Source organism: Pseudomyrmex gracilis, unplaced genomic scaffold (genome assembly GCF_002006095.1).
Source record: "Pseudomyrmex gracilis isolate BER0280 unplaced genomic scaffold, ASM200609v1 scaffold_95, whole genome shotgun sequence".
Taxonomy (NCBI): domain Eukaryota; kingdom Metazoa; phylum Arthropoda; class Insecta; order Hymenoptera; family Formicidae; genus Pseudomyrmex; species Pseudomyrmex gracilis.
In genome coordinates this window covers 69,509-81,465 of record NW_018020679.1, presented here as the reverse complement: position 1 = coordinate 81,465, position 11,957 = coordinate 69,509, and the positions used below count along the sequence as shown (strand labels likewise).

The window sequence follows — 11,957 nt, the reverse complement described above, 5'->3', positions numbered from 1 at the left end:
TGAAAAATGTTTTTTTTTAGCAGAGTTACAGATAAAAAATATAATTTTGATACGATATTTTAATATGTAATATTAAAAACAAGTGTAATATTTTGATATGTAAATTTTTGCGCTCTCTTATGTTTGTTTTTTTTTAAAGATTTTACTTCACTATTCGAATCACGTGTTCTTTGCGCGACAGACGAAATCTTATGCGCGCGCGTGAGAAATCCAGAGCGAGAGAGAAATCGACTGTGCGACGGACGAACGATCGGTGTCGAATTTGATGAATCTAGTTTGTTATAAACCGGAGATATTCGCGAGAGAGCAGAGATATTCGCCGTCTCGTGGATGAGACGTTCGTGAGAGAGCGCGACGAGGGTAAGAAAAATGACCGGACGGAAGGAGAAGATCCTTTACCGGTGGAATTTGAGTGTCAATCCATATCCCCTTTTTCCTCTGATCCCTTTATCCTCGGGGACTTCTTGGTCATAGAGACGGGAGAATGAACGCGCGGGGGTGGGGGAACGGGAAAGAAAAGTGGCGTCTGATCTCGGGGAGGATGTAACACGCGAAGAGACGACGAACAAATCATGAAAGATGAAGATTCGGCTGAAGTTATATCGGAAAACCAGGCAGACGTCACGATATTAACTTTAGCTTCGCTTATTCGATTCAGATATATATATATATATGTTTTATATTATACACTTCTCGATTATTAAATTCGAATGTCACACGAATATCGTTGCATTACAGGAGTAATAATTGGATTTGCTATTCCGAGTTTTTCGCGTCTAATATTGTAATTGTAAACAAAGTTTCGGTTATTCTTATCACTCGTTCCCCTGTACGTAAACAAGACAAATATACAGTAGAACCTCCCAAAACGTATACTCCTAAAACGTATATACCTCCCAAAACGCATACAAATCTACTCTCAAAACGTATATTTTCTCCTTCATCGCTTTTCCCACCACTACGTATGGGTACAATCGAAACTGCGCTAGCGCTTGCGCATTAGGCTATGCACATGTAACATACATGGTCGTAATATAACCTCTATTATAATATGCGCATGCGTTAGTTAAAGAGTGAGGGAATAGGGGCAGTATACGTTTTGGGAGGTTCGTCGGTCCCAACTGTATACGTTTTGGGAGGTTCTACTGTATATCCAGTGACCGGAAACGTAATTACAATAAAAGAAATAATTGTAACAAAGTATTTACATGTGTAAAAATTAGAAAAATTAATATTTAAATGTCTACTTAATATCTAATATCTAATACTTAATATCTAATTAATATTTAAATATCTTAATATTTAAATATCTAAAACACGTCTCGGTAATCGGAACACGTTACTCACCGGATATAGTTCGGGAGATATCTTAGATATGATAATTCCGCAAGGACCCGCGTTTTCCTGCATCGCGCCCTAAGTACACACACGTATCCTCATCCTGTCTCATGGGCAGATCGCTCGCTGAATTCTTTGAAAAACTACTTTGTAAAATTGGGGACGCGGCGCCAAAAGGGAGGAGTGTGCAAGGCGGCCGAATGAATAATAAATAAAGTTATCGTTTAGTTGATATTTTGAAGAGGGGGCGCAGACGGAAATTCCTGTCTCTCTCTTCCTCCCTCTCTCTTTCGTCGAAGGGTGAGAAAGAGATCAAAGCGTATTGGAGATGGAGAGAGAGAGAGATAGGTCAGCGGAAGATTCTCTCGCTTGGAGTTCCATTCTCCAATTGCCCGAACGAAATATAGTCGCGAATCGCGCCGCGTATCGGTAGCACAACAACGCAATCAATTAATTGCGACTATTATCGATGAGCAGGCATATCAAGGCGCGCGGATCGTTTAAGTGCCTCGACAGAGTGCGCGTGTAATATCACCGAGAGCCGATTGTATATTTCTTAATAATGCGAGATTGAAATTTGTATTCGTCCACGAATAAACAAATAAATTTAAAAACAAATCGGATAATTATTTTTTCATCTCAAATAAAAATCATTTTTATGGACATTTCGAAGTTTGACATCTAACGTGCGCGTATTTCTCTATTTTCATGTTATCAAAAAGTTATAGAATCTCCAAGTTGATACGAAACACGTACACACACATGCGCGCGCGCGCAAACGTTACCTACATACACCTGGTCGCGGTAGCTGAGCGAGTAGCTTCGCTCTCTGGTGGTCTACGACGGCCGGGCGATGGAGCGGCTAATAACGATAACGATGCCAGAAACGATAATGGAGTTGGGGGTTTCCGCGGTTTCCACGGCTCTCCCAGGGCGCTGATTGCTGGAACGCGGCGGCGGCGGCGGTTGGTTTCGCCGTCGGAATGCCGTTTCGCCCGGCAATCGCGCGCCAAATTGCAACCCCCGTGCATCAATTTAAATACACGCCGCGCACTGCTATCTATCAAATCAATTCGAGATCAATTTTTGCTTTTTATTAATCACGAGCAATGTCCATCTTCTTCCTCGTTTCTTTTAAAATTTTTAATCGATGGCGAATGGAAAAAAAAAAAAAAAACTCGAACAATCTCTTCTAGGTACAGATAATTAATGTTGTTTCGACAAGGTGCCAAATTGATTTGTCATTTCACGTCATGACTTGTCTTTCTCACAAGTCGTCAGAATAAATATTAGATACACATCCGTGTTTGGCTCAATAGACTGTTTTTTTTTTTTTTTACTTAGACATTTGCTTCAAAGCTTGGATGGATAACAAGCAAATGTGGGAATATGTGAAATTTTGAAAGGACAGAGAAACGTGAAAAAAAAATTAATTATAAAAGGGTGAAAAAAAGAATAGTAGAAGAGTGAGAAGCGCAATCGTTGCCTCGTTCAATTGGCGAAGCTCAACGAGAAGTTTCGGATATTGATGCACCTCGAGCCGCCGTCGCCTCGGTCAGCGTGTATCTGCGTGCGGGCGCAGATGGAGGCGTAACGAGTACACAATGCGATGCAAATTGGTTAGACTCGACTATGCCGCGCCGGGCCAGTCAATCGCTCGGCCGGTTGCCTCCAGTCGCGGCGCTACCGCGATGGTATTACTAACATCGCTATTCTATTATGACGTTACGGCTACTACCCGAGCAGTAGCAGCAGCCTATTACGATGTGCCGACTCCCTCCAGGCGTTCGATTCGCGATAACTCGTTAACTATAGCGGTCATCGAGACTCTCTCTCCCGGTGAGAGACAATATCGGAAACGCCCGCTCGCGGCTGACTTCCCGATTGATTCTCGTTGCACATTCAACTGATTCTCTTCGCCTTATAATTTAGCCGAGAATAAAATTCTATTATCGGCAGTAATGAAATAAAATTCCATTACCGTTTAGTTATTAATCACAAAAATAAATTCTTTTGAAAGCGTGACAAAATGACGAGACGACAATTCGACGAGATCTCGACGCTCAAAAATAAAATTTTTTTATTCAAACTCTCTCATAGGTCTTAGCATAATTATAAACTTGTTTCTGTTTGTTCTCATAACATGTATATATCTGAGGTGCTCTTATGCATTTATATATTATGTACGTGTATATATGTAAGTTCTATTATATATTCAAAAATATAAACTACCTTATAGTAAACAATATATCGATCGTTGTAACAATTAATGGCACATGAAAAAAAAAACTCAATCTTTACATGGTGTGTGTAAAAAAAATATATGTGTATATATATTATATATAGACTTTTATATATAAACATATATATATACTTTTTATATGTGTGAATAAAACAAGCTTTGTTTTTATAATACCTTAATATAATACTTTAATATAATAAGCAATAGAAAGAACGCATCTTATCTTGTGTGCACTCTATTCCAAACGATGTCGTTTTCTCGACCTATCGTCTTCATCGAAGTCGTCCCAATTAAATCGTTTTTTATTCGCCGGTCCCGCTGACATATTGCTGCTCGCGTCTCGCAATTGATTAGAGGTAGTTTGTTCCTCCTCGTCGGATTCATCCTCGTCCTTTATGTGCACAAGAGAATTATGGGGCTCGTTGAAATCGGACATTTTTATCGCGGTCATTCCACTAAACAAGAAAAAGATTTAATTTAATTTTTATTCTTGATTATAATTCTGCAAAAAAAAAAAACTTAGATTGTACTTTTGTTTGCGGTAAAGCTCGTGGAATCTCTTGTGATTGTTCAGATCAGCAAGTTTCTGCAGGAATTTCTCGTCGTGGCTGATTATAATCAGCTGAAAGTTCTTCTGATGTCTTGATCGCAACTCGACCACTCTGTAATTACATTTGCGTTAAATATTATCACTTGAGTTTTTTGCTTTTGAGAGAAATATATTTGAAAAGAAAAAAAAACACATACTTAGTCAGCGTGTCCGCTAAACTGTTTGCATTTTCTTCGTCCAAGTTCGTCGTCGGTTCGTCCAATGCGAGAATACCGCAATCTTTACAGAACGTTTCCGCCAGAGCTAATCGGATGATTATCGATGCCAATACCTATGAAAATTTGTGAGTTAACACGCAATATATTCGCACCTTGATGTAGAACACAAAGAGCGATTACTTTTTGTCCGGCGCTGCAACGTCCTTTCATGTCCATTTTGCAGCCGTGCTTGGTTTGGATCAGTTTGTAATTGTAGCTTCTTCTGTTACTGCCGACACCTTCCGTAGGTTCCGTGCAGATTTCTATGCAGCTTGTGTCGGTGCCCTTGTAAACGTGTTTCCACAACTTCTTCATAATTTTATTGACGGTCGCCATGCGCTCCTCGTGATACTCGATCATCGCAGCGTCCAATATCTTGTTGTAAGCCTTCAAATTTTCTATAGTCTCTTCCTGAATCTAAAAGAAAAATTCTTAATTGAACAACATATTGAAATTAAAACGATTTGTTGGAAAAGTATTATTTATATTTGTCTAAATACGTAATTATAAGCATTTTACGTATGAATGATATTTACTGTTAATTCAATGCACTTGCTGGTGTAATTTCGACGAGCTAATCGGTAGCTCTCTTTTCGCAGTTCCTGTGAGGTTTGTTTGATCACTCTTTCCAATTCTTCTTGTTTGCCCAGCGCTACATTTCTCTGAAAAAATGCGATTAAAGTCACTTATTTCTTAATATAAATATCAGATGAACAACAAATATATAAACAAGACTTATCACTCACCTGACGAAGCATCGATTGCTTTTCGCTGTCCAGCTGTTCAAATTTATTCACCATCTCGTTGTAATTCATGCTGTTCAGTTTTTCACGCAACTGACTATATTTCTCTTTTGAAGTATTTACCATTTCCTCAGCTTTGCGCAAAGCCATGTTGTCAATTAACTCTCGCTTTCCGATTTCTTGAGAGGTAATCTCCTCCTTCAGTTTACTTATTACTTGTTCGATGTCGCTCTTCTTGTTCATAAGTTCCATCAGCGAATTCTGATAAGTTTTTATTTCGGACTCGTATCTCTCTAGAGTTGCAGTCACGTTGCTGTTTACAAATGAATCAACTTCGCGCATAACTTTCTGCAAGTCGGATAAGCGTTCGGTATTTTCAGCTATCAATTTTCTGTCGGCTTCTTGTTGTTGCCAATTCCTCGCCTGTGAAAAATAAAGAAGAGGTCACAGAATTTTCTTTATCTGAACTTTGTATATTTATTTTTTGCAAGTTCGTAGGTAGGTTTTAAAAACTAAACCTTAGTCTTTTCCAATCGCTGAGTTCCGGTCTCTAAGTTATTTTCAGCAATTGCCAAATCCTTTCGTAACTTTTCCACTATCTCTCCCACGGAAACTTCACGCGTGTACAAATCCTCCTGTTTGTCCTTCAAATGTTTCAATTTCTGCATATCCGATTGGATTTTTAATTGTTCTTCATGAAACTCGTTGTATTCCTCTCTCGCGTTGTGTAGTTTTTCGTTGTGTTTATTCAATTTGATCTGCAACGCCTCGATGTAATTACGAGTTTCCTTGAAAGACATTTTCAAGGAGTCTCGTTCTTTTTGCGCTTCTTCTATGGTTCTTTTGCTTGTAACTCCTATAAAAAAAATACCGTCATATAATGACATAAACGTACATTACACATTACAAAAGCAAACCAAAGAGATTAATAATGATGAATTACTTCAATTGTCACTCACCGGAATTGGTCATCTGAGTTTCCAACTTGCTGACAGCTTTCTTTAGTTCTTGTATCTCGTCTACGCATCGATCCCAGAATTTAATATCGCCAATCATGTTTTTATACAATGACAGCTTGTTTTCAGGCTTTGTTTTACTCGTTTCCAAGTCCTTGGTGGCTGCTTTCGACTCCATTACGCTCTTCTGTTTTTTCTCCAACTTCTCCCTGATAGAAAAAAGCAAAAACTTTAAAAACTTAGCAAGTAGATTATAAAGTACAAACAAAAATATACAATTTCGAAACTTTAAAATATTATACACAATATGTAATAACATTCACACACGTTATACTCACTCTAATTTTTTCAAGTCAACTTCCTCACACTGAATAACCTTCTCAACGATAGGTTTCAATTGCAACATATTATCATATTTTTCTTGTTGCGTCCTCAGCTCTTCCTCACATTTCTTCAGACGATCCGGTTGATTTTTAATTATATCGTTTTCCATTTCTTTTATCAATTCCGTAACTTTCTTTTTTTCTTGAAAGTTTCTGTGACACAAAGGACAACAAGGGTCTTGTTCGGATAGCTTTTTAATATATTCCTTATAAGCTGTAGCTTGATACGCATAAATTCCTCTTTTGTCTTGAAGATCTTTTACTATTCTCGACTGCATCAGCAAAGTCTCATCGAAATCCTTGTAATCACATACTGTGGATATCTTTTCCTTGTCATCTGAAAAAGAATAATATATAAGCACATCATGAAGATTTTCTTACACAATAATATAATCACTTAAAAGAATACAGCTTCTTCTTACAATGTAACTCTCTTCTCTTTTTCTCAATGTCTGATTCCATGTGTCGCACTGTTGTCTCAAAAGAAGTAGTTTTACGTTCTTGCGCTTGAATTTCCCGCGTCAAACTATTTACTTCTTGTTCCTGAAAATCGCAACCGACATAAAGTTTTTGAACTGACGTAAAAATAAGACAAGGTTTTAATCACATACCAATTTTTGGTACACGCGGTCCAAACTAATCTTCAATTTTGTTTGTTGCAATTCTTGAACATTCAGTAATATCTTGATGCTGTCTCCGTGTTTTTTCTTCAAATTTTCCAATTCCTCCTCTTTGGCCCGCAACGCCGACTTTTTCAATTCCAATTCCGCCGTCAACGAGCTCAATTTATGCAAAGAGGAGATCTCATCGTCGATCGTGGTCAAACTGACTTCGATCTTATCTCGGAAGTTTATTTTGTTTTCAATATCAGTTTTAACAGTATTGGTATTCAATGCGCAACTAAGTTGATCAACTTTTTGTTTCGCCGCTTGCAACTTTTGTTCGATGGACTTCAATTTATTTCCCGCTGCGCCGATCTGCACAAAAAGATTGTTGAAGTTCACATTAAAACGTGAAAAATTTCCCTCTTATAAAAATTCTTGGAGGTAATATATTACTTGTGTTATTTGACTCCGAATTGCGACGTTTTCATCTCTTATCTCTGTCACTTCTCTTTCTTTAAGAACTTTTTCCGATTCTATCTTCGAATAGGTGCTACGTAGATCATCAACCTCCTTCTGCAATTCTCTTTCATCCTTTTGCATGATCATTCTTTTTTCTTCCACCTCTTTTACTAATTCTTGCATCTTTTGTTCCAATCTTTTTGAAAGAGCTTTCACCTCTGTGAGCGTACAGAAGTTTTACGTTAATTGGCACTTAAATGCCATAGCAATTCTTTGATAAAATGAAAAGCTACAAGGTTTTCTTTAATACGTACCTATATCAGAAACATCTGCCTCTACTGTATCGAAGTCCCATGCTTGCAGCGCTTCATTTAATAATTTATTACGAAGAACTATTCTCTTCTCGTGATCTTTTACTTGCTGTTTCAACGTTCCTACCGTTTCTCTTCGCGTCGCTAAGATATTCGAGATCCTAGCTTCTTTCCCAGAGATATCCCTGATCTCAGATTCATTCTAAAAACAGCAAATACGTGACACACACGCAGTAATATAAATTGGTTTTAAAAAAAATTACATTTACTCGTACCTCTGTTATTTCATTGTTCTTTCCTTGCAATGTAAGATCATGCGATTCTATGTACGCATTTAATTCCTCTGTTGAACCTTCAAAGATATTTTTTATGCTTTCCTTCAGTTTTACGTAACGTTCCTTTTGCAGATTGTATTCGAGTTTCCTTTTCTCTGAAAAAATAACATTGTTTCTCTTTCCATAGTATTGTTCTATTTTCAATGTCATTTCTTTTATTGTTTTAGAACACATTCTTATACATATAGAGTATATAACTTACCTTCTTCAGCTTGAATGTTTTTGTATTGCATAATCAACTTGTGGGTCTCTTCAATTTTCTGTTTCACAGGCTCAAGCTCCTTGTTGATATCGTTTATGTTCTCCTTTGTGGCAACTAATCTCTTCTCATGCTCTCCAAGCATTTGCTCTTTAGTTTCTACCTCAGACACAAGTACTTTCTGAGTTTCTTTCTGCGCATTCAGAGTTTTTATGTCATTTTGTAATTCCTTGTAAAGCTTCATGATGCACTCTAAAGCTTTATTGAATTTACTGCTGTCAAATATCTCATCAAATCTTTCCTTCAACAATTTTCCTTGATCAAACGGCCAATTAAGCTCATCTTGATGACAGAATATGACATAATTCAAAATCGCTTTTGAAACACCTAATGCTACACTCAGCTCAGCATCAACATCAGCACATCGATTAGTTATTGACGCTTTCTAGAGAATCAAAACAAAAACATTTTAGAAATATATCGAGATAAATCTTACAAAAAAAAAGCACATAACAAACAATAGATACTCACTTCCTTCTTATCCTTGCTTATTCTGGTCACTGTACTGTCAAGAGTTTTAAATTTCTTCAATTTTTTTAATGACTCTATTGTTCTAGACACTGTGTAAGAATTTCCCACAGAATCAATTATTTCAGCTTTGACAACACCTCTCACCTGCAACAACAAAAACATAAACTTTTGAAGCAGCAAATTTTATTGTTTTATAAGGTAAAATAGCAAACTGTTTCAAAGAGTGAACATTTATCAACAAAATAATTCATCAAATATATAAATATTAATTCTCAATGTTTTGAATAACTTTTAAAATATATTTTTAATTATTAGTTTTTCACACATCTAGTCATTAAAACATTTACCTTGCAAAAAAAATACATACAAATCATTGGAAAGATTAGCAGAGATTTATGCAGAGCACAAAACTTTAAATTTATATATTTATATTGATAAAAAAATTAATATAAATTATATATAGCGCATTATCATACCGAACCAGTTGTTGCCAGTATAGGATCATGTATGAAGGATTTTCCTTTGTCGGACCCGGGCGGGAATTCGCCGGTTGTGGCGTATTTCAACGCTTCGATGATCGTTGTTTTACCTGTGCCATTCGGTCCGAGAATAAGTGTCAACGGACATGAGAAACGAATCAATGCTGGCTCCTCGTTGTCATCGCCGAAGTTCCGAATACCGCGAAGCGACAACCGTCGTATTTTCGACATCTTGTTTTTTATCTAAATTAGAAGAACAAAACAAGAGACAATTTGACAATTGACAACGCAATCAAACGCGTTGCAAGCAAGTGCGTAATCATCAGACGCAGTTTGTCGCAAGCTATCACAGTGTTATACGATCAAATCAGTTTTAGTTCGATTTTTCGCTAATTCTTGGTGTCCTTGTTTAGAAGTAAACAAAGAAAGAACGGTTCGAGTAATGTGTTTACGTACGCAAACATCCAAATGCACCGAACAGTTTTGCAATCAAATCTCTTCAGAACATGTTTTCGTAGAAATTTGAAGTTAGCCTTATCGCCGATTCTCTCACTGCCGAAGCGCGCGAACTGTTTTGACATTGACTATAGAAAGAAGAGCGAGAGCGCCAAGAAGTAGCCAGTCTCTTCTCTCTATCGCCTCGGGCTCTTGTTGTCGGGCGCTCGTTGATTGGGCTATTTCTGTAGATCAAAGTGTGCGCCAATCGCAGTTAAACGGTAGCGAGTGAAACTGTAAGTTGGCAATTACAAACCAACCCTAAGAGCGCGGTTCAAGATGCAAACGCTCGGAACGTCACCGTGTCCTCGTTTACATTCGCGTAAGCAATAAGGATAGAATTACATTTGTGATTAATCAACACGGCTCGGTTATCGAAATTTGATAAACTGTAGAAGCTGTACACGTTCCAAACAAGGTTTTTATCTGGTTCGTTCGCTCTGCTTCTCTCACATGTTCTTTCCGAAGCGACTCTAAGGAGATGAATGACAAATACGAACTGTTGCAATCGTCCCGGGGTTTGATGACTGCTCGAAAATCGTTCATGAGAGAGCTGACACAGCTTCGTAATGTTGAACAGTGAACCCATAATGCTGCATCATAACCAATGACGTGGATGTAGGTTAAGTTTTGCTACCACAAACGATCGAGTGGTGCGTCGGGTCCGCAATTTTCGCGCAAAATAAGTTTAACAAGCACAATGTTCGAAATCACGGACACACAGAGTAAGTGCAACTCTTCTCCGAACCGATTCGATTCAATTTTGTATATGAACGAGGCGGCGATCACTTCGAGATAACAAAAGACCGGGTTGATTGACGTAATCACGTTTTTTTTTTTTTTTTTTGTTTTTGTTTCTTCCAGAAATCGGTGTGGGGTTGGCGGGATTTGGAATCTCTTTCCTGTTCCTTGGTGTACTGCTACTTTTCGATAAGGGTTTACTCGCCATCGGAAATGTAAGATCACGTGTTTTTTTTTTCTTTACTTGAAAATCTCATTCAACTGTTTACACAGCTCCTGTTTATATCGGGACTCGCGTGTGTAATCGGGCCATGGAGGACTTTAAATTTCTTCTTTCAAAGGCACAAGATGAAAGCCAGCGTTTCATTCCTAGGAGGTGTTCTTGTAGTGCTTATGGGCTGGCCCATTGTGGGAATGATCTTAGAAACCTATGGCTTTGTATTGCTGTTCAGGTGAGTAGGATAAACTTTGATGAGAGATTTTTCACAGAGAAGTTACTTCCGAAATATTAATCTATCACGATGTTTTTTTTTTTATTGCAGTGGTTTTCTACCAGTAGCGATTAATTTTCTGCGAAGAGTGCCATTATTGGGTACTCTGTTGAATATGCCTGGCATCAGTCGAATTTTGGACATGATAGCAGGAGATTCTAATAGAACAACTGTATGATAGCTGTAAAACGTTTAAAAAGTTTCCCACACCTCTGAACGCTCATCTTGAAAATCTCTGCTTGTGTATAAAGCAGTCACATGTATCATGTTCCACATTGTTTTCATCATTCCTGATTATTAGGGGATATCAATAGAAATACAATTTTGTATAAAACCAAAACACTAATTTACATTCTATTAATGTCTATTAAATTAAGGAGAGTATAAGTATAAGCCTAATATGCAATTAATTAAAACATTTTTCAAATGTGTAAGTGTGAACTCATATGTATATGTATATATTATATGAATGTGTGAAGGATTGTGTTTATACATATAAAGCATTTCACAAACGTATATAAAAAAAAAAGTTTCTCATTTTAGAATCTTTTTTTTTTCTTGTACTCGGACCAAACTGATAAAGGACCAGAGAAATGTACCTTTTTAACTTGATCAGATAAGCGTTTTTGAAATAATAAATGGATGTTTGACGTACATCTGTAAGACTATCTAAAAATTTTTACACAAGTTTCTTCCAATTTTTCAGAACACAGGTTCTTTTGATAGATTCTCATTATTGAGGATAGGAGGAACAGAAGTTTCCGAATGTATGAAATTTTATAATTATTTTTTATTGAGTTGCTTTCCCTGCATGCACCCTAACATGAACAGATTAGATGCAT

At 37.3% G+C, this 11,957-nt stretch overlaps 2 protein-coding genes across 2 annotated transcripts; one reads left to right on the top strand and one right to left on the bottom strand.

The window, feature by feature from the left end:
- Positions 1-3,713: 3,713 nt before the first annotated feature.
- On the bottom strand, positions 3,714-10,068 carry LOC109855661 (DNA repair protein RAD50). The gene is made up of 18 exons (XM_020430122.1): positions 9,845-10,068; positions 9,386-9,631; positions 8,910-9,053; positions 8,382-8,823; positions 8,120-8,274; positions 7,848-8,046; positions 7,528-7,751; positions 7,081-7,446; positions 6,892-7,012; positions 6,425-6,806; positions 6,090-6,295; positions 5,649-5,986; positions 5,134-5,553; positions 4,924-5,049; positions 4,529-4,804; positions 4,328-4,461; positions 4,111-4,242; positions 3,714-4,035 (listed from the first exon to the last, which is right to left on the bottom strand). The coding sequence occupies exons 2-18, from the start codon at positions 9,617-9,619 to the stop codon at positions 3,816-3,818; spliced, it is 4,119 nt and encodes a 1,372-aa protein (XP_020285711.1). The 5' UTR covers positions 9,620-9,631; positions 9,845-10,068; the 3' UTR covers positions 3,714-3,815.
- Positions 10,069-10,242: 174 nt separating this feature from the next.
- Positions 10,243-11,592, top strand: LOC109855660 (vesicle transport protein GOT1B). Its single transcript, XM_020430121.1, has 4 exons — positions 10,243-10,608; positions 10,748-10,839; positions 10,898-11,076; positions 11,167-11,592. The coding sequence occupies exons 1-4, from the start codon at positions 10,584-10,586 to the stop codon at positions 11,291-11,293; spliced, it is 423 nt and encodes a 140-aa protein (XP_020285710.1). The 5' UTR covers positions 10,243-10,583; the 3' UTR covers positions 11,294-11,592.
- Positions 11,593-11,957: the final 365 nt, after the last annotated feature.

Coding starts and splice junctions, on each gene's coding strand:
- LOC109855661 (XM_020430122.1), bottom strand. CDS start 9,619: ATGTCGAAAATACGACGGTTGTCGCTTCGCGGTATTCGGAACTTCGGC. Junction 8,275..8,381: donor AAACATTCAAGCTGAAGAAG/GTAAGTTATATA, acceptor TTATTTTTTCAG/AGAAAAGGAAACTCGAATAC. Junction 7,447..7,527: donor TTCGGAGTCAAATAACACAA/GTAATATATTAC, acceptor CTTTTTGTGCAG/ATCGGCGCAGCGGGAAATAA.
- LOC109855660 (XM_020430121.1), top strand. CDS start 10,584: ATGTTCGAAATCACGGACACACAGA. Junction 10,609..10,747: donor CGAAATCACGGACACACAGA/GTAAGTGCAACT, acceptor TGTTTCTTCCAG/AAATCGGTGTGGGGTTGGCG. Junction 10,840..10,897: donor GTTTACTCGCCATCGGAAAT/GTAAGATCACGT, acceptor CTGTTTACACAG/CTCCTGTTTATATCGGGACT.